General features: G+C 36.2%; 1 protein-coding gene across 1 annotated transcript in view; it reads left to right on the top strand.

Annotated features, from left to right (window-relative positions):
* Positions 1-3,073: 3,073 nt before the first annotated feature.
* Smp_161630 (transient receptor potential cation channel,subfamily m, member, putative) overlaps positions 3,074-20,006 on the top strand; it is a gene marked incomplete at both ends in the record, with an annotated part of 31,337 nt that continues 14,404 nt past the window's right edge. The window contains 4 exon segments of the mRNA XM_018791394.1: positions 3,074-3,368; positions 7,636-8,232; positions 15,609-15,721; positions 17,682-17,782. Coding sequence (XP_018645451.1) covers positions 3,074-3,368; positions 7,636-8,232; positions 15,609-15,721; positions 17,682-17,782 — 1,106 coding nt within the window.

Raw genomic sequence — 20,006 nt, 5'->3', positions numbered from 1 at the left:
ATTAGAGTACCAGCAACAGCGGATGCTAGCCTTCCAGCAGCAACTATTTGAAACAGTTTTGGACAAAATTTTCACTAAACAAAATATTTCAGGAAATAAAGGATTTATTTGTAATGCAGATAATGGTGCAAATATGGCCGTCTCAGAAGAACGCCCAGTTGAGGGTTCAATTTCTTCACTTCTGATGGAAAAGGCAGAATGTGTAGTTCGCCAGTTCAGACCCGCTTTCAACTATGAAAATACTAAATCTCCAAAAAAACCCCTTCTGATAGTTTCTTATATTAGTAGAAGTATTCTAGTGATCATAGTGGGGAACAAAATTAAAAGTAGACGTAGGGGTCTAATAAGATAGGTTTACTCGGTAGTTAATATTCTCGAAATACAATAAAATGTTATTGTTGGATATGGGATATAAAAACTACAGTGTAAATGTAACCAATACAATTCAAATAGAATCATGAACTATTCAATTTAGCATTAGTCACTCAGTTTTACTGGTAACTAATTAGTGTTGTAGATCATCAACATTAATGATCTCTGTCAAACAATTGGTGGCTTATTAGAGTTAGATAACGTCGAAGTTGAACTTCACAGTCAGCACCTAACGTGGATTACTCCTTCATCGTATCAAGGTACTATGGATGCTTTGAAGACCGTACAACACAAAAGATGTTATTACAGAAATATATTAGTTAAAGTAGATACAAGTGAAAGTGTGATCATTACCGCATGGATCAGTCCATAGTGTACGATTAACTGATGCACACTGGTTGTCCTTGACCTTGACAGGGATCGACGATCAGTTCGGTATTCAATGACCCAACTGCCGGATGATTTGGCTAGAACTTGATGACATTTCACTGGTGCTTCAGCTTCTTACAAAAATAACTGAATAGAAAATTTAGTTTTGAACTCTTGTAAATTGTATAAAGTTTTCTACCTTTTCAATCTATTTAACTTCTTTTCAGATGATAAGTATGTATGTGTATGTACAGTCATTGTTTAGGGTTATTACTTAACGTGTAACAGGAAATATAGCTGTACATCAAGACTTATTCACTGAGGTCATCTATAACTTTTTTCATTATAACTGACTAAATCAAATCGACTTGTGCTTTTAATCGAACTCTTGAATATATTTGAGTAGGGTACTGTATAGAATACATAGTATTTGTTATTCAGTTAATGTTTCGATGAATATTTTATCAAGGTGCGCATCCACGATCTCACTCACCGGGTTCGAACTCAGGACCCTCGGTCTCATGCACTAACGCTTAACCTCTAGAACACTGAGTCGGCCGTCATCCTACAGTGGTAATGTCTAACTTCAACTAATCCACGAAATAGCACCACCGTCCATCATTGTCTCCAATGAGTTACTGACTCACAACAGATGTGGTTAAACTCCACTGGTCAACTAATCACATAGATGGGGTAAATTAATTAGATTTTCAAAATAGTCTAAGATAAACTGAAAGGTATTTGTCATACAGATTACATTCATTTTGCATAGTAGGAACTCCTCAGTATACAGTTTATTAACAAATATGTATTTTTTTTTGTTATATCCCAATGCGTATAAAAATTGTATTTTTGAGGTTACGTAGGTTTATATATGCCATTTCTTCAGAGTACTTATTTAGTCTGAAGAAGTGCCTAACGTAAAGTGGCGAAACGTCTGAAATAAAACTTTTCTGCGCATTAGGATATGACAAAAGATGCATATTTATTAACAACTTTCCACTTAATGCTCAAATTATTCGAGAGTATCAAATCGATAGAATTCGATCTACACCAAGAAGGACCTGAAATACATGAAATCGATCACCACCCAGTGATTAATCAATTGTGAATACATCTCATCCCTATAGGAGGTCAGTTGCAGTCTGAATAGCTTAGTGTTAACATCTCTGACTGTGAAGCTGGATGATACGAGATCGCATCTGTCAGGGTGCATCAGTTCCCTCAAGATTACAGGTACATGTTGCAGACGAATGCCAAGCACGAAACCCAGGTCCAGGGTTCACCTATTGATTACCTCCAAACACCATCTTATCTCAACATAGTGAACTTAATGGCGAGTCACCTAGATTGTTGACCACATTGCAACTTATTCAAGAGGATTTGATCTGCACTAAAGAATGACCTGACATACATGACATTGATACCTACAAACGGTTTATTATTTCATTAAATTAATATTAAAATTTAATGAATTGTATATAATAAGTTATAAGATGGTAGTTGGAGGTGGTCAATAGGAAACCCTGAACCCAGGTTTCATGCTACTTGACACTCGTCAGCAAGGTGTACCTGTAATCTTGAAAGAACTAATGCTCCCTGATGCATTCGATCCCATGTCGTCCAGCTTCACACTGGGGTATCCGCGTAGCGATTGACCTCCTATAGGACTGAGATGTATTGACAATTGATTGATCACTGGATGATGATCAATGTCCTGTATATTAGATCCTTCTTAGTACAGATCGAATGCTATCAATAAGTTATATATTATGTAATATATTATACCCCCTTATTGTTATATAATTGCATGTGTCTTAATTAGAATTGTATATGAATAATTAATATTCTTCTTAGAATAATTTGCAATTATCTGCCTTATTTAATTTTAATCATTTTGATTACGTAACATGGCAACAAAAGTTTTTTTTGTATTTTATTTTCATGTTGCCTGTTCTCATTATCTTACATTAAATCATTTAATGGAATGTAATTGTGGGTGTGGGCGAGTGGGTGTGTGTGTGCGTGTGTGTGTGTGTATACATATATATATGCTTTTTTATATGGAACATATATTGAAATGCATATTATTCTTTCTTATTTCTTAATATGGTTAAAAACCATCCATATACACACACACACTCACACACATACACACAAAACAACAATCAAAGGAACTCGAGCAATCATTCGACGAGGAGCTACAAGTGTTGAACCAGCTGAAAAGAACGATGGTGATAATGACGATGATGACAATGATTATGATGTTGACGATAGGGAAGATCATGATGATGATAATGAAATTTATGGTAGTAACATGAATGGATTTACAATGAATTCTAGATTACCACGTAGTTCAACTACAATGACAACAGTTAGTGGTGAACCATTAATTTCATCAAATGTATTACGTTATAATGATAAAGGAAATACAATGGGAACATCAACAGTATCACATTTGGGAAGTAGTAGAATACGAGATGGAACCATTCAACAACAATATCATCTTAATGATGAAGGAAATTCATCACGTCCTCATAACACTGACGATATGAGCAGTCAACTTAAAAAAAGTAAATATTTATCAGCTACTAGAAATAATGATAATGGTAATCGAAATGGTTATAGTGAGTTGGATAGTTTATTTGATTGATTCATGTTTTTGTTTTCCTTTTAATTGACTAAACCCCTTTGAAGTATTGGTACAAGGAGTCATCGGATATATATATGCGCCACACAAATCGAATGAGGTTTGTGTGAGGGCTGTGATACTGTCCAGGTGCCCAAACTGAAGCAGGTGGTTTTCTTAGGGGGCCACACCCGGAGCCTTCAACATAAAGGTCTGATCCAAAAGGCAGTGGAGCATCGTGACGAGATGCAGTCCCATGGTAGCCAGTGATCAACAATTGATTCATACGCTATTTGTTCCATCAGGATACTGGAGCTCATGTGCACCATTGATTTGGAATCAGGGTTTTCCAACTCCCATGTGGACTTTCTGTGTCCACCAACCTGGTTAAAGCTCCTGACGGACATTCGCTTTTCGTTCTCTCAATTTCGTAAGTAACAGTAGTGCCACGAGAAGGCAGTGAGTAGGACTTCTATGTCAGAGGCTATATACGCATGGCCATGTGAGAGGATTTCGAGAAGGAAAGCGCAATCTCCTCACTCTCGGCCGTACCAGGGCAGATTATTAAGTACCATCATTTATTTCAAAGGGAAAATGATTTAAACATGTTATCGTTAATAGAAATAGAGTTTCATTCGGTTATTACTAAGTAACAATTGATTGGTCACTGAGTGCTGATCAGTACCACGTGTGTCAGTTCCTTCTTTAGTGTAGATCGAATCCTATCGAACAAATTGTAATATGGCCACTAGTCTAAGTGACTCAACATTGAGTGAACTATATTGAGAAAAGATGGTGATTAGAGGTGGTCAACAGGAAATCCTGGACTTAAGTTTCGTGCTACTTGGCATTCGTCGGAGAGGTGTACCTGTAATCTTGAGGGAATTGATGCTCCCTGATGGATTCGGTCCCGTATCACCCAGCTTCGATTAAATGGAAGGCCAATTTATGAGATAGTAAATCTTCATCATCTTGGATTTTTAGGACATGCATCATGCATGCCCAACTACTATCTACTTCAACGGCCAATGTTGGTTGGAAGAAAGCTAGGGGTGGTCCAATTAAAACGTTAAACCAATTTATAAAATCCTTGGCGATTGGATTGAACCATGTTATTAGGTTTGGACTGCTTAATTGGTGTCCGCATGATTATCGTTCCCAATTGTAAAGGTGGATTCACTCTTTGTTTTCTTCTGGAACATCAGTCTCGATTTCTATCAATTTCCTTTTACAGAAGGGGGTTTCTTGAAGATTTTTGTAATTTTATATAGTTGAGATCATGGGTCAATTGATCATATGCTCACTAGTGACTGACTACATGAGGTAATTCCTGGAGTTCTAGTGAGAAGTCGTGACCAGTGGAGCTAATCCATGTCAAGTAGAAGCAGGTATCTACCTCAGTACAATGGAAGATGGTCGCGCAATTTCGTGGATCATTATAAATCATTATAATTATACAAAATAAGACAGTCTTATATTCAACAAGATACTTTTCAAAGGTCCAAATACTTATCTTCGTTTATGTTGAACAATGGACTAATCAAGAAAATATGTTAGTCAGTGATAGAAAGTATATAAACTACATAGAGAACAATAATGAACAACATGATAACAGATTCCGTGGGAGAAGTCTTTGAGGAGCATGAAGAGGATGTCCATATTTACATCATATTTTATACATGAAGACAAAAGGGTGTTGAATCAATTCATGAAGAAATCCAGTATGGATAAGCAAGATGTTTAAAAATTATTGGAATAACGGAATTATTTGAATGATCAATATACGGTTGCGGAGGTTGTTAAGTTTTAATTGAGATCATGAACTGACCAATGTTGACCATTATTGAAAACCCAATAGCACTGGATGGCTGTTTCGTCCTAGTGTGGAACTCATCGTCAGTGAGCATCCACGATCCTGTATGCAGGACTCGAACCTAAGACCTTCGATCTCGGAAGTGACAGCTTAACTTCTAGACCACTAAAAGTGTTGATGTCTAACTTTAACTAATCCACGGTATTGGGCGACCATTTTCCACCATCTTTGGTGGGTAACTGTCTCACACCCAACACGATTGAAATCCATTAGTCACAGTTTCTCACTAAAACTCTGAGAGTTGCTTCTCAAAGTTAATCACTAGACAATAATGAAGCTAGAAGTCAAGCATTCGCGAGTGAGACCAAAGGTCTTAGGTTCGAGTCCCGTATACCGGATCGTGGATGCGCATTGACGACGAGTTCCACACTAGGACGAAATAGTCATCCAGTGCATCCAAGTTTTCAATGGTGATCTTACATTGATCAAGCATTAAATTATTATTCATTCATTGCATTAGTATTATGCATGTAAATTGATATTGAACTCAAATGTAATATGCATTAGTTTATACGACAAGATGCAAAAGAGGTATATACTTTTTGCATTATCAAAAAGTGCTTTGCATGTATTTGCATGCTCCAGATGCAATATTATTGATTGTTGAGCTCTTCATGAATGTAAACAACATGTTATATCTTGAATTGTTTCAAAGTCAATATTACTGTATAGTTTTGTTTTCGTGGTTAGCGTTTAGTTTTTGGCGAGTTAGTCTTCTACGAGATGGGGTCGCTAATTCCATGCTCAACCCTCTTCCGGGTATGGGACCGGCAGAGGGGCTCCAGGCGGAGTCATGACTGTATAGTAGCTTAGTTAATTATAAAACTAGATATGTAGATCTTGACCTTACTTTAATATTTACTCTTACAACTGAAATGATCGCTTAAATTCACTTAGTATTGTTTACTTGAATCTGGCCATTGATGTTTTGGACTGCAATTGATCAGTCTCTTATTGACATATGTGCATACTGTATAGATTGCCTCGATATTGCTTTAATCCACAAGCATTATAAGCAAAGATGGATGTTGGTTAGCAGTGGAATCCAGTTTGATGCGCGTTTCGTCCTATTTGGGACTTTTTAGCTAGATGTGCCTGCATCTCGAGGGCATACACACAGTATACACATATGCCAATAAGCGATTGATCAATCCTAAATATTAACAAGAAGATTCAAGTAAACAATATCAAGTGAATTTAAACTTCACCCACATTACACAAACTAGTGGCTATCAGGACTTAGTAGCTGAGTGGATAACGCGATGTATTTTGATACAGGTACGTCCATTTAACAAGTTCCAAATTGGATAAGACGAACGTCCTGAATTCCACTGCTAGCCACCATTCATCTTTGCTTGAAAAATAGTCATCAAAGGCTAAATAACATTGGTCAATCAAGTTGTACTCAGATTTGACTCCACAAAGCAACTGAGTAATTAACAGTTTTATAAAAACTAGGAATTAATTCCATAATCGATTATACTCCTTCAATAACATCTTCAAACCCTAATCTTTCGGATCACTGCTTATACTCTAACTACTTTTACCACTATGGGATTTGAATCAACAACTTCATCACTGTGCTAATGTGATATGGCAACTCGAACTGATGTACGCACGTACGTACGAAGTTCTACGTTGTAACTGACTGACTGATTATCTACAGGTTATGGATCTATATCATTTAGCGTCATTCAAAAGTATTGCGACTAAATTAGAGAAAAAAAGTAGATGAATGAAGTAAACAATATTGACTGGTTCACATAATGACTCTTCAGCTGATCCCAGTTCGATGTAGAAATCATTTTTAGTTGTTCCAACAAGTTTCTTGTAGTATTGGAGGGTGGGTAATGCTTCTTGAGGAAATTCACGGAGTTTTAATGAGAATCCGTGACCATTGGAACTTATCCATATCAGGTAAAGACAATTATCTACTTCAGACAATGGAAGATGGTGGCGTAATTTCATGGATTGATTGAAGTTAAACATTAGTGTTGTAGGATGCTGGCCGGCCGGTTCAGTGGTCTAGAGGTTGGACGTTCACGCGTGACACCAAAGGTCCTGGATCCGAGTCATTTTGTGTGGGACCGCGAATGCGAACTGCAGAGAAGTCCCAAAATATGACGAAACAGCCATTCACTGATTCCATGTTTTCAATGGTAGTCTAACATCAATCGGTTCATCATCTCAATCAAAAAGTAATATCTTCAGAAAAACAATGGCTTACATTGAGTTAAGAGAAGTGAGATTATACATTATTCTTATGGATAACAATCTAGCCAATGGCCAATTTGTTTGAAATTATTCAGTCAAACCTATCCATATTTACATACACTACTCCTCTTTAACGAACTATGGTATATAACTATATGTTACTATATTATTTTAAAAGGTAGTCGTAATAAACATGGTCGTCGTCCATCATCTCAAACTAATGAACATGATATGTTAATACCAGGTCAACCACTTATATATAATGCAACAATAACTAATATTAATCGATCAGGTCATAGTTCACGTGGTCCATATACAAGTCTTGGTCCAGGTCATTTACGTATAACTGGAAGAGCACCATTAGCTTATGATGCTACATCTATGGGAACAACAACACCAATTCAATCACCAAAACCAATTATTAATGATACATTACAATTTTCTTTTGATAATGAACATGTACAACGTAATTCTGTATTGATATCATCAATTCCAAATGAGAAATCAAATAAACCAGTACTTTTTGAAGATGAAACAATAAATAAACCATCTAGATCATGTTTAATGTCATGTATACAAAGAATTACATCATTCTGTAGTCGACTATTTAGATGTAATACTGATACTAAAAAGGTGAACAAAGGTTTAAGTCTTAGTCAAGAATCAACTGGTATAAAAGGACCTAAAGAATTTGCTACTCTTCGTGCAATGGCAGCATTAGCTGCAGCGACCGCAGCAACAGCTGTAGCAGATCCAACAAAAACTACTCAAGGAGGTAAGTAACTATGATGTCTATTCATTTTGTATTGGTGTTTAGGAATGCCATTGATCTATCTCTTATTGGCATATGTCCATCCCATTACACAAGCTAGTGCCTTATTATTTATCTAAATGCATAACATGATAACGTTCGAAGCCAACGGTACTGAGTTGGAGTTCTGGAGTAAATATCAACTCTGGGATCCAGGTACATCTAGCTGATGAGTCCCATATGGGACGACATGCGCGTCCTGGATTACACTACTGACCATCTTCCATTTTTGCTTATTATGTTAATTGATTTTTCTCTTTGTCATTCATTTAAATCTGTTTTAATAAAGTGAACTGATGAATGGATCCATAGTGTATGACTGTGTTTATTGACCATTATCAAAATATAACGTTTTCAAGTTTATATTCATGATGAAAGTTAAACTTCGATACTATATTAATTTTAATAGTTGAGATCATAAGTTAATTAAAGCTTAGACCACCATGGAAAACCAAGAAGCACTGGACAGCCGTTTCATCCTATTGTGAGACTCCTCAGCAGCGCGCATCCACGATTCCGCCTCACGAGATTTGAACCCAGGTTCTATCGATCTCGCTCATGAACGCTTAACCATTCTGATATTACTCAACATATGCTCAGTAGTGGATGGCTTTAAGAGGTATTTCCTGCAGTTCTAATGAGAGGTAGTGACCAGTGGAGTTCAACCGGGTCTGTTATGAGATAGTAACTCACTGATAACAATACTGGACGATTGCTCAATGGCGTGGATTGGCTGAAGTTAGACATTAACATCGTTGGATACCGGCAAGTTCAGTGGTCTAGAGGTTAAGCGTTCGCGCACGAGACCGAAGCTCGAGAGGTGTGATCGTGGATGCGCCCTACTGAGGAGTCCCACAATAGGATGAAACGGCCGTCCAGTGCTTCCAGTCTTTCCATGGTGGTCTAAGCTTCAATTAACTTATGATCTCAACTATTAGGACAATATTTTATCCAAGATGTTTTATGTTTATTGTTGTTTTTAATGTTGTTGACTTCATAATGAATAAGACACTTTACTAAAGTATACATCTTTTATAAAAAGTTGGAAATTTAGCCTTTCAGCTGTTTATAACATTTCACTTCTTCCATATGTTGCTTACTTACTTACTCTTGTTAACCCTCGTTGAGGAGTATAGACCATCCACCAGTATTCTCCATCGAACTCTATTCTGGACAATCCTTTACAGTTGTTTCCAGTTGTTATTCATCTATTTCATGTCTACTTCCAATTCTAGACACAATATGTTCATTGGTCTTCCTTCTTTTTTTCTTACATTCTTGCCTTCAGAATTCTAATTTAGGGATTGGTTTGTGATACAGTTTGATAATATTCATAATGTATAATCCATCCAATTCCAGAGTAAATTCTTAAATTCCTCTTCAGATGGAAGTTGGATTGTTCTTTTTCCACAGTAGGCTGATGCTCCTCATGGAGGAGCATCGACTCCCCTTCTACATGCCATGTACTTACTTACTTACGCCTGTTACTCCTCTTCGAGGAGCATAGGCCACCCACTAGCATTCTCCATCCAACTATGTCCTGGGAAATCCTTTCCAGTTCTTTGAAGTTAACATCCATCCTTTTCTTATCTGTTTCTATTTCACGGTGTAATGTGTTCTTTGGCCTTCTACTTTTCCGCTTCCCTTCCGGATTCCAAGTAGGGGATTGCCGTGTAATGCACATTGGTGATTTCCTCAATATATTTCCTATCCACTTCCAATGTCTTTTTCTAATTTCCTCTTCAGCTGGAAGTTGGTTTGTCTTTTCCCACAGAAGGCTGTTGCTGATAGTATCCTGCCAATGAGTATTGAGTATTTTGCGTAGACAACTCTTTATAAATACTTGTACCTTCTTGACGATGGATGTAGTAGTTCTCCATGTTTCAACTCTGTACGTACAGTAGGACTGTCTTGACGTCCGTATTGAAGATTCTCACTTTGAAGTTAGTTGACAATTGTTTTGAGTTCCATATGTTCTTCAATTATAGAAATGCTGCCCTTACTTTACCAATTCTCACCTTTACATCTGCATCCGATCCCCCCTGTTTATCAATGATGCTTCCCATGCCATGTAATAATCAATAATTGGTTTCTATAGTGTTTTTATCATTATTATTATTATTATTATTAATATTATTACTATTATTATTATTATTCGATAATTGAATATCTACAATCTATTTTCAGATTTGATAATTCCATCAAATTTCTTTGAACCAGGTAGTAGTGAATGTTGTCGTGCATTTTTAAATAGAACTATTTCATATGTATAAATAACAAATATGTGTTACGTCATTATTAATTGAATAAATAAAAAAGTAACTGGGTGGCAACAGAAAGAGAGTGTGTGTGTGTGTGAGGGAGGGTGGGAGGAAGTGTGTGAGGGGAGTACATTTGTAATTTTTTGCTTGAATTGAAATTCATTCATTATTACTAATCTTACTAACTACCTTCATGTATCTAAGATTAAGTATCATGTAGAAGTTTCATTGTTTTACTGAATAGATTGCATCTATCTTGTCTTGTATGTATGTAGTATGTAGGTTTGTATGTATGTATGTGAATGTTAGCTTTTCATGTTTCTTGTATATGTGATTACTTGTTAAAGTGGGTACTTTTGTTCACTCTGCTTCATGTATCTATTATGTAATATGTGGAACCATATAGTTGATTTATGATGTAATCATTAATCAAGTCTTTCTTTAGTACATATCAAATCCTATCGATCAAGTTGCAATGTGTCCACCAATCTATGTGACTCGACATTTCGTACACTATGTTGAGATAAGATGTTGGTTGGAGGTAGTCAACAGGAAATCCTGGACCCAGGTTTCGTGCTACTTGGCACTTGTCAGCAAGGTGCACCTGTGATCTTAAGGACCTGATACACCATCCAGTGATCAATCAATTGTAAATACATCTCAGACCTACAGGAATTCAGTCTCAGATTAGATAGACCAGTGGTGACACGGGATCCAGTCCCTCATGTAGCATCATTTCTATCAAGATTACAGGTACATATTGCTGACAAGTGTCAAGTAGCATGAAACCTAAGTCCAGGATTTCCTGTCAACTTTATCCAACCACCATATTATCTTAATAATTTGACACGTTTAAAGTCGGTAAGTAAGAGAATTTTTATCAAAAAATAGTAGCGAAAGGTACTGGTGGTTCGAGTCCGAGAGTGAACATCAACAAGTCTGAGATGCGGGTACATCCAGATGACGAGTCCCAAAAAGGACGAAGTGACGCGCGTCAAAATGGATTCCACTACTAGCCACTATCCATCTTTCCTTACTATGTATAACATATTTCTATAAAAATTATCAATGTAATTCATATATTTTCCTAAAAAATGATTACGCAATCATATATACATATATATGTATACTTACAGTTAAAATGATCCATCTAGATCATCCTGATATGGTTACAGAAGACTGTAAGTGTTCCCTTTTTCTCTCTGTCTCCCCCCCTCTCTCTTTCTCTCTCTCCCTAAATTTAATATTTCCTCATTCAACTAACAAATTAGTCATTTAAAAAAAGTCAAAAAAAAGAGAAAAGTAATTAAAAGTTACTTAATGGATTTCATTGAAAAAAAAGAAAAGAAAAGAAAAAAGAGAAAAAAAAGAAAAACAAGAAACAATTGTGCATGTTGACTTTTTTTCTTTTTCTTCTTTTCTTTAAATTTTTTTCTCTGATGAATAATCAAAATCATCCCCACTTATTTATGTTTGTATGTGTATGTGTGCGTGTGCGTATGCGTGTGTATGTATGTACGTGTGTGCGTATGTATGTATGTATAAACTGTATATATACTTGTGAGATTGTCTCCTTTCCAATTAATTAATTAATTAATTACGTATTTTGTTATAAAAAAAATTTGTCTCCTCATCAATTTATTTTTTTTCAAATTCATCCATCAATGTATCCATGGTAACATGAAATTTATTGAATGAATTCAATGTATTTACTTTCAATGATTGCATGAAAATTTAAAAAAAAAACAAAAGAGAGGGAGAGGGGGAGAAGACGATAAAGAGAGAAAAGAAAAACCATGATTTTCTTTGTCTTAAAATAAAATGATTGATAATTCTTGAATCAAATTCGAATGATATATATCTTAATTTTGCTATATATCTTTTGTCCTAGTATGAGACTCGTCTGTAGTACACATCCACGATCCTGTATTAAAGGGACTTGAACTGGGGATCTTTGGTCTGGCACACCAACGCTTAACCTCCAGAGCATTGAGTCGGCACCCATCTAGTGAAAAACCGTTGCCAATGGAATTCAACCGTATCTGTTGTGAGACAGTAACTCATCGATGACAATGATGAACGATTACGAAATTTCGTGGATTGGTTGAAATTAGACATTAACACCATTGGATACCATCCGGTCCAGTGATCTAGAGATTAAGCATTCGATAGCAAGATTGGGGGTCTTGAGTTTGAATCCTTTTGGTGTAGGATCATGGATGTATACTGAAGAGGAGTCCCATACCAGGACGAAACAGTCATCCAGTGGTTCCAGGTTTCCCATGGTGGTTTAGCTTTTATTGACTCATGAATTCAACTATCAAATTATTAATCAAGATCTTTATAAAACCCCTTTTTGATTTATATTAGTCTGTTAGGTACATTAAAGTAATCCATTCTGAACAGATAAACTAAATGTTTTACTGAAGATAGTTTGGTGAAATAGCTATGACATTCCATAAGGACTATTCCTGTACACCTTGTCTGGATGATACATTAAATTTTTATTTCTTGGATGATTAAATAATTAAGATTTATGTTCTGTTGTGAATAATCGTCTAGTTGTAGGTATTATGTTAACATATTGATTACAACAGCCTATAAGAGTGACATTGAAATGCTTCATTCATTGTCTAAGGTGAATAACTGTCTCCATCCGATTTGGATTGGACTTTACTGGTCCATTAGCTTATTATTTTGAAATGAAATCATATGGTTTTTAATAAATCATTTATAAGTAATATCAAATGCCCTGGTACGGCCAAGAGTGGGGAAAGTCCGCTCTCCCTCTCGAAATACTCTCACATGGCGACGCGTATACAGCCTCTCCCAGGGAAGTCGGGTTGGTGAACACTGCGAGTCCACCTAGGGGAGTTGGGAAACCCTGATTCCAAACCAATCGTGTACATGGCCTCCAGTATCCTGAGGAAATAAATGGCTATGAACCAGTTGTTGGTCACTGGCTACCATGGGACCGCATCTTCTTATGATGCTCCACTGCCTTGTTGGTCAGACCTTTACGTCAAAGGCTCGGGATGTAATCCCTTAAGAAAACCACCAGCTTTGCTCTGAGCACATGAGCAGCATCATAGCCCTCGCACAATTAAATGAAATGACAATTTTCTGTGTGGCGCATATATATCTCGTGCCCCCTTGTACCAATATTTATGTATTCAAACAATTAAATAAATAAATCAGGTGTAAAATCATAAAATTATGACGTTTAATGATTTCTAAACACCATCGGATGCTGGCTCAGTGATCTATCGGTTAAGTGCTCTAGCACGAGACTGGTAGGTCCTGGATTCCAATCTCGCGAGGCGAGGTCGTGGATGTGCACTTCTGAGGAGTCCCACAATAGGACGAAATGGACGTCCAGTGCTTCCAGGTTTTCCATGGTGATCTAGCTTCAATTGACTCACGCTTTCAACTATGAAAGATTTCTAAACTAATAATGTGAATGTATATTGATTCAAATCATAAGGTAACTCTCACTAAATGGTTGTAATTTATGATTTCTTTTTTCAATATGTCCATATCGCTTATCATTATTTATGTGTTAAGTCCTAATACATCAAGGTAACTATACATAACACCGTTAAATTGTCCCTATACTTAACCAATAAAGTTATTTCAACACATCAATTGTGCTACTCAGTTAGTGATTAACATGACTTTCAAGGATTATGATTTTCTAAAAAATTTGTCTTTAATATAACCCAGCGTTCTCATCATGATTTTTATTATCAGTATAGGGTTGTGAAGATTACTGAGTTTTTGATTGAGATCACGAATTGATCAACGTTAGACCATCGTTGGAAACCTAGAAGGATTGAACAGCCACTTCGTCCTAGTATGCTATTCCTCTCATAGTGATAATTTTCATGTGTTCACTAGTGATTAGCTTTGACAGGTAATTCTCAGGGGTTTTAGTGAGAAGCCGTGACTAGTAGAGTCGGGTATAAAACAGTTATTGTTATAACTTGTGGCCGAGTGGATGCCTTGTTAACGTATGACGTGCTAAGGCCGTCTATCAGGGAGCAGCAATTTATCGATTGGAACAGTAATACACGAAAACCGTACGAGTAGTCTAGAATACTTATCGGCAGTCTCAAAGTTACCATTCATTACCTATATCGAGGCATAACACACCTCCCCTTTTTTGGAAGATCCGGAGTTGATAACTGGATCTCGAATTCCCACAATAGTTATCTACATCAAACAATAGATGAAGGGTTGCGCAATATCACTGATCGATCGAACTTAATTATTAATATCATTGGATGGCAGCTCAGTGATCTAGAAGTCAGGTGTTCTTATGAGGGACCAAAAGTCCTATGTTCGAGTCCCTTTGGTTTAGGATCGTCAATGCGCACTATTGAGTAGCCCCATACTAGGACGAAACGGCCATCCAGTACTTCCAGGTTTACCATGGTGATCTAGATTTAATTGACTCATGAATTCAATCATTAAATGATCTAAATTACTTTTATTCCTATAGATTCTATTAACATTGTAACTCATTAATTATCTTATGCACGGCAGTTAAAACGTGGTGAACATTCGTCTTTGATATGATATATCTATGTGTATAAAACGATTATTGAATTTTGCACGATCATTAATCATGAATGGACAATTTATTCCCCGCCCCCTAATACCCCTTCCTTTCTTTTATCATCTTAGTGATATGTTTGTTCCCCCCCTTTTATATTTGTGTATCTATGTGTATTAACCTAATTCTTATTATGTCAATGTTTATAATGATTAACCCCTAATAATCAGTTTTTCATGAGAACTAATTGTAATCATCATTCTGTGTACAATTATGGTATCTATTTTGCTTATTAACAATGACTACTGACGATTAGATTAGAATTCATAGGATACTTCTACTACTACGTCTTCTTTTTGAACCTAATACCGCCTCTTTTTTCCCTCTTTTTTTTGGTGATTTTCATTGCTTTTCATCTGGTAATTCCTTCATGAAACTGGGAAACTGACGTCTACTTCTATCAAAAAACTATTTTTTGTATTATTGATTATTGGCATTGTGCCAATTAATTGAATTATTATTAGATGAAGAACAAACTAAATCAATTCAATTAGATCGTCCAGCTAGAGAACTTTTAATATGGTCTATATTAGTTGGAAAATTGCGTATGGCTGAATTATTTTGGACTATGGAAAAAGTAATTAGAATCTTATTTCATTTATTATCATCGCTTGTTATGTCATGTTTTATCTAGTATATTAAGTTGGATATCTTTAGGATTGTTCATCGTAGTATTTCAGCCAGTAAAGGTTGGTCAAACGACGAAATCATACCCGAGACCTCCTCACGACGCTACTGAGTGTCAGAGGTAACCTTGCTAGTTAATTTGGGTAGTTGGCAGAGATCAAACTAATCCTTCACTCTTCTGTAAATTGGATTACTTAGAGTTTCCGAATTCGAAGATCTCAATTCTTGTGAACTGCTCGATGTACATATTTCGTGATTCTGTATGTAGTTATACGCAAAGGGTACGCATCGGACTTGCATCAGAAAGGTAATCAGAAATATCTGCCTTAAGTCTAACAAATCAGCGGCCTAGTCCAACAGATTGGAGACATAATAAAAAGATATGGCATCATATACTAGAGAGAGGTGACCATCAACTCTTTCCGAGAGTGCTTATACTTATGTATATGTAATGAATTGCATGGGCGAAAGTCATTGTACCAGTGGTATAGATGTAATACATAAGAGATAGTTAGTTTTAACAAATACGTTTAACGAAGTGGTGAATATACATATATGTATTTTATAGGATTCATTAGTGCGAATTTATATATTCTCAATGTGCACGTGACGTATACTGACCCCTCATGAGGAGCCCGCGAGTCAAGACCGGCAGGTTCCGATTTATCCACGAAATCACATCCGCGTGGTGTGTTCGTGAGCTTCAAAACACGGAGGCTACTTCCAGAACAGCCACACTGACTTCAACAGATTATTTCCAGTATCATTTTTAATACTCATACCTGCGAAAATGTTATTAAAGACAGTGTATATCAGGGACATGTTTTGAACTACTTTGAGTTCTTCCCAATATTTATGGCAAACACATTGAAGTTCAAAGCGAATGGCTCATCGTATTAAACGCGTCTTCAAAATGTCGGATCAGGCTCACTTTAATCTGTGAGTTGTATCTATCAAATGCGAAAGCTGACTGCTCTTTCTTAGTTGTAATTCGTTAAAATAAACCGACTATTGGTCATAAGAGTTTAGAGTAACTCAATACATCTCCTTACTCATTACAGTTTTCTTCTTACATGGTGAATATATAGCCACATGGTAGGTTATTGAATAGCCTTTTTAATGAATACGATTCAGTTTGGGAATTTGTGGAAATGATAGTATGCTCACAGGTGAATTCCCTCGTGCAGGATAGTAGATGCGCACTGCTGAGGAGTCCCATAGTAAGACAAGACGGCCGACCATAGCTTTCAAGTTTTCAATGAAGGTTGATTCATGAATTTAACTGTGAAAATACGACCCAGTTTAACTTAAACAAATGAGACTCCTAATTTAACTGCAAATAAATTGTTTAAACAGTGGTACACTGATGCATCAGTTCGATTTATTTGGGAGATAAATAAATACTTGCCATTAGTCTTTGATTATGTACTTCACCCAGTTTCTCCTCGCTTCAAATTGTCGTAAGATAGTCTGAATTTATTAGAACTGTCTAGGTAATCGAATTCAGGATTCAATTTGTAGAATTATCAAACTTTTCAATGGTTTGGAGGAGTAGCAGCTCAATGGTCTGAGGATTAGCACCGGATACAAGACAGAACGTGATAAATCCCAACCTCAGCGCTTCTCGGTTTATAAAGTTTCTTAAATAATCAATGTTTTTCATGGTGCGGCTAGCTGAATACTCACTGTATGTTACAAATTATTGCTCGCGTTCGCGAGCGAGATGGAAGGACTTCGGTTCGGTCCCCGCTTTTAGGGTCATGTTTGCATATTTCTGAGGAATCCTACACAAATGCTATCAGGTTTCCAACGATGGTCTGATATTATTCCATTCATGATTTCAATGAGACTCAACAATCTCTACAACCTTATACTTTTAATATAATCTAGTTTTTGTATTTAATTTACAGGAGCCTATCGCAGCTGCTCTATTAGCTTCAATTCTATTGACGTCTTTAGGGAATAAAACAGATGACTTTACTGATAAAGAAGATTACAGAAGCTTTGCAAAGTAAGTATATTGTCTTTTGATTGTAGAACAGATTATTCTGAACAGATTTAACATGAGTTCTTGGATTGTTGCTACTGTCATTGATAATTTGATCTGTGTGAGTTGGCTTCTGGTATACTTAAGTCTCCAGTTTCTCTTTGTCGGTTCTGGTGATTAGTAAGTCCAAGAATGATAGTTTGTTGTTTAACTCCTTTCACATTGTGAATTTTATGTCATCGAAGAAGTTGTTGATCAGATTGTAGGAGTTTTTCAGCTCGTCCTTCTTGATGATGACGAATATGTCGTCTACATAACCAATCCAATTTTTTGACTTAGTAACTAGTAAGATAGGGGCTCCCAGTCTCTGAATCACTTCTGCAATAAGTCTTGATTTTGGGGATTCTATCAGTGGCCCTTTCGTTTGTTCGTAGACTTTTTTTCATTAAATTGAAAATATGTTGTTAAGCATAAATAGATGAGTTATATTAAACTTTGACTTTGAAACCTCGTGTACTTTGGGAGATTCGCGTCGTTAGGACTAGGAATAGAGTCCCCTTTGATGAGTTTGATCCAATTGACGTGAATAAGGCTGTTACATCGAAGGATATCATCAGTTCATTGTTGTTGATTTGAATGTCCTTGATATGATCCAGGGATTGTATAAAGAATTTGATGGAGTGGTTGGATTAATCTAATAAATGTTTTAATATTCGTGAAATTTCACCTGACAAATTGTATGTTAGGGTTATGGGGAGTGCTACAGTTGGACGTCGTATAATGTTTGGTTTGTGTATTTTCGTTCTACCGTAGAATCGAAGGAGTACTGCTCCATTGGATTTCATTTTCCACTGATCTTGTTATGATATATGTCCTACTTTGATAAACTATAATGAAAGTTATGTTTTCTGAACGATATATTGAGGAGTCCCATAATAGGACGAAACGAACGTATGATACTTCCAGATTGTCAATGTTGATCTAACTTAGATCAACTCATGGATTCAATTATGATAATCTGAATAAATCTTACGAATTATAATAAATGAGTTAATTGAAGCTAGACCACCAAGGAAAACCTGAGAGCACTGAACGGCCGTTTCGTCCTATTGTGGGACTCCTCAGTGGCAGTGAGCATCCACGATCTCGCTTCGCAAGATTCGAACTCAGAACCTACCAGTCTTGTGCCAGAGCACTTTTTCTTGGCGGTTTAGTTTCAATGGACTAATGCTTTCAACTATGAATGAGTTTTTTTTAGCAATTCCCTTCTTCTTCTTCCTTGTACCTATTTCTTTTGATAGAAATTTTCAAGAACGTGCTGAAGGTGTCCTTAATGAATGTTATCGTGAAGATGAACATAGAACCCAATTAATTATAAATCATGAATTAATTTATTATGGTCGTAGTTCAGTTATTAAATTAGCTGCTGAAGGTCAAAGTATCAAATTTATGGCACATCCATGTTGTCAAGATTTTCTTACCAATACATGGAGTGGTAATTTATCAACTAAAAACAGTGTATTTAGGGTAATTTCTATATCTTGATTGATTATTTTTTGATTGATTATAGTTACTTACTTACTTACATACTTACGCGTCGATGTTTTTGAAACCGTATATCAACCGTTTTCGGTGATGGTGCATGGTGTCCGTTGGAGTTAACTGAAGAATCTAATTCGTTAGGTATACTGATCACACCCTCTGTATGGCTTGGTTCAAGAGCATAGTGATGTACATGAGACCAAGCTGGTCCCCAATTAGCATCGTGACAAATTGGGTACGGTTGAGCATCACGTGCTGGTGAGTCACATATGATTTTATATTCGCAAGCGGCTCGAAAAGTACTTTCGCGACCAACAGTCAGACTTGATAGTTCCTTTGAAGTTATGGGAAAAATAAACTTCATAAATGATGATTGTTTTAGAAAAACATTCACAAAAAAGCATGTGTAACATTGAGATTTAAAGCGAGCATACAAATAAATTGGTTAATTATGGCAGAAAATACACCTAAATTTGTAGGAGAAAGTATCTAATGAACTATACGGATTCAGAAATGTATGAAAGCTCATATGTAGCGAGAATTGGAATAACATACCAAAGAGGAACTGAACGACTAATGTGGAAAAGATGAACATAACAATAAGCAAGAAAGCACCAGAAAATAACGCTTTGAACAAATAAGGATATTATGGAGGAGGATTGTATATGTATGTTTTTGAATTATTAGGTGGGTTAATTTAATAATG

Source organism: Schistosoma mansoni (assembly GCF_000237925.1).
Source record: "Schistosoma mansoni, WGS project CABG00000000 data, chromosome 3 unplaced supercontig 0077, strain Puerto Rico, whole genome shotgun sequence".
Taxonomy (NCBI): Eukaryota; Metazoa; Platyhelminthes; class Trematoda; order Strigeidida; family Schistosomatidae; genus Schistosoma; species Schistosoma mansoni.
Note: the sequence above shows the minus strand (reverse complement) of the source record. Positions and strands in the feature narration are given on the sequence as shown.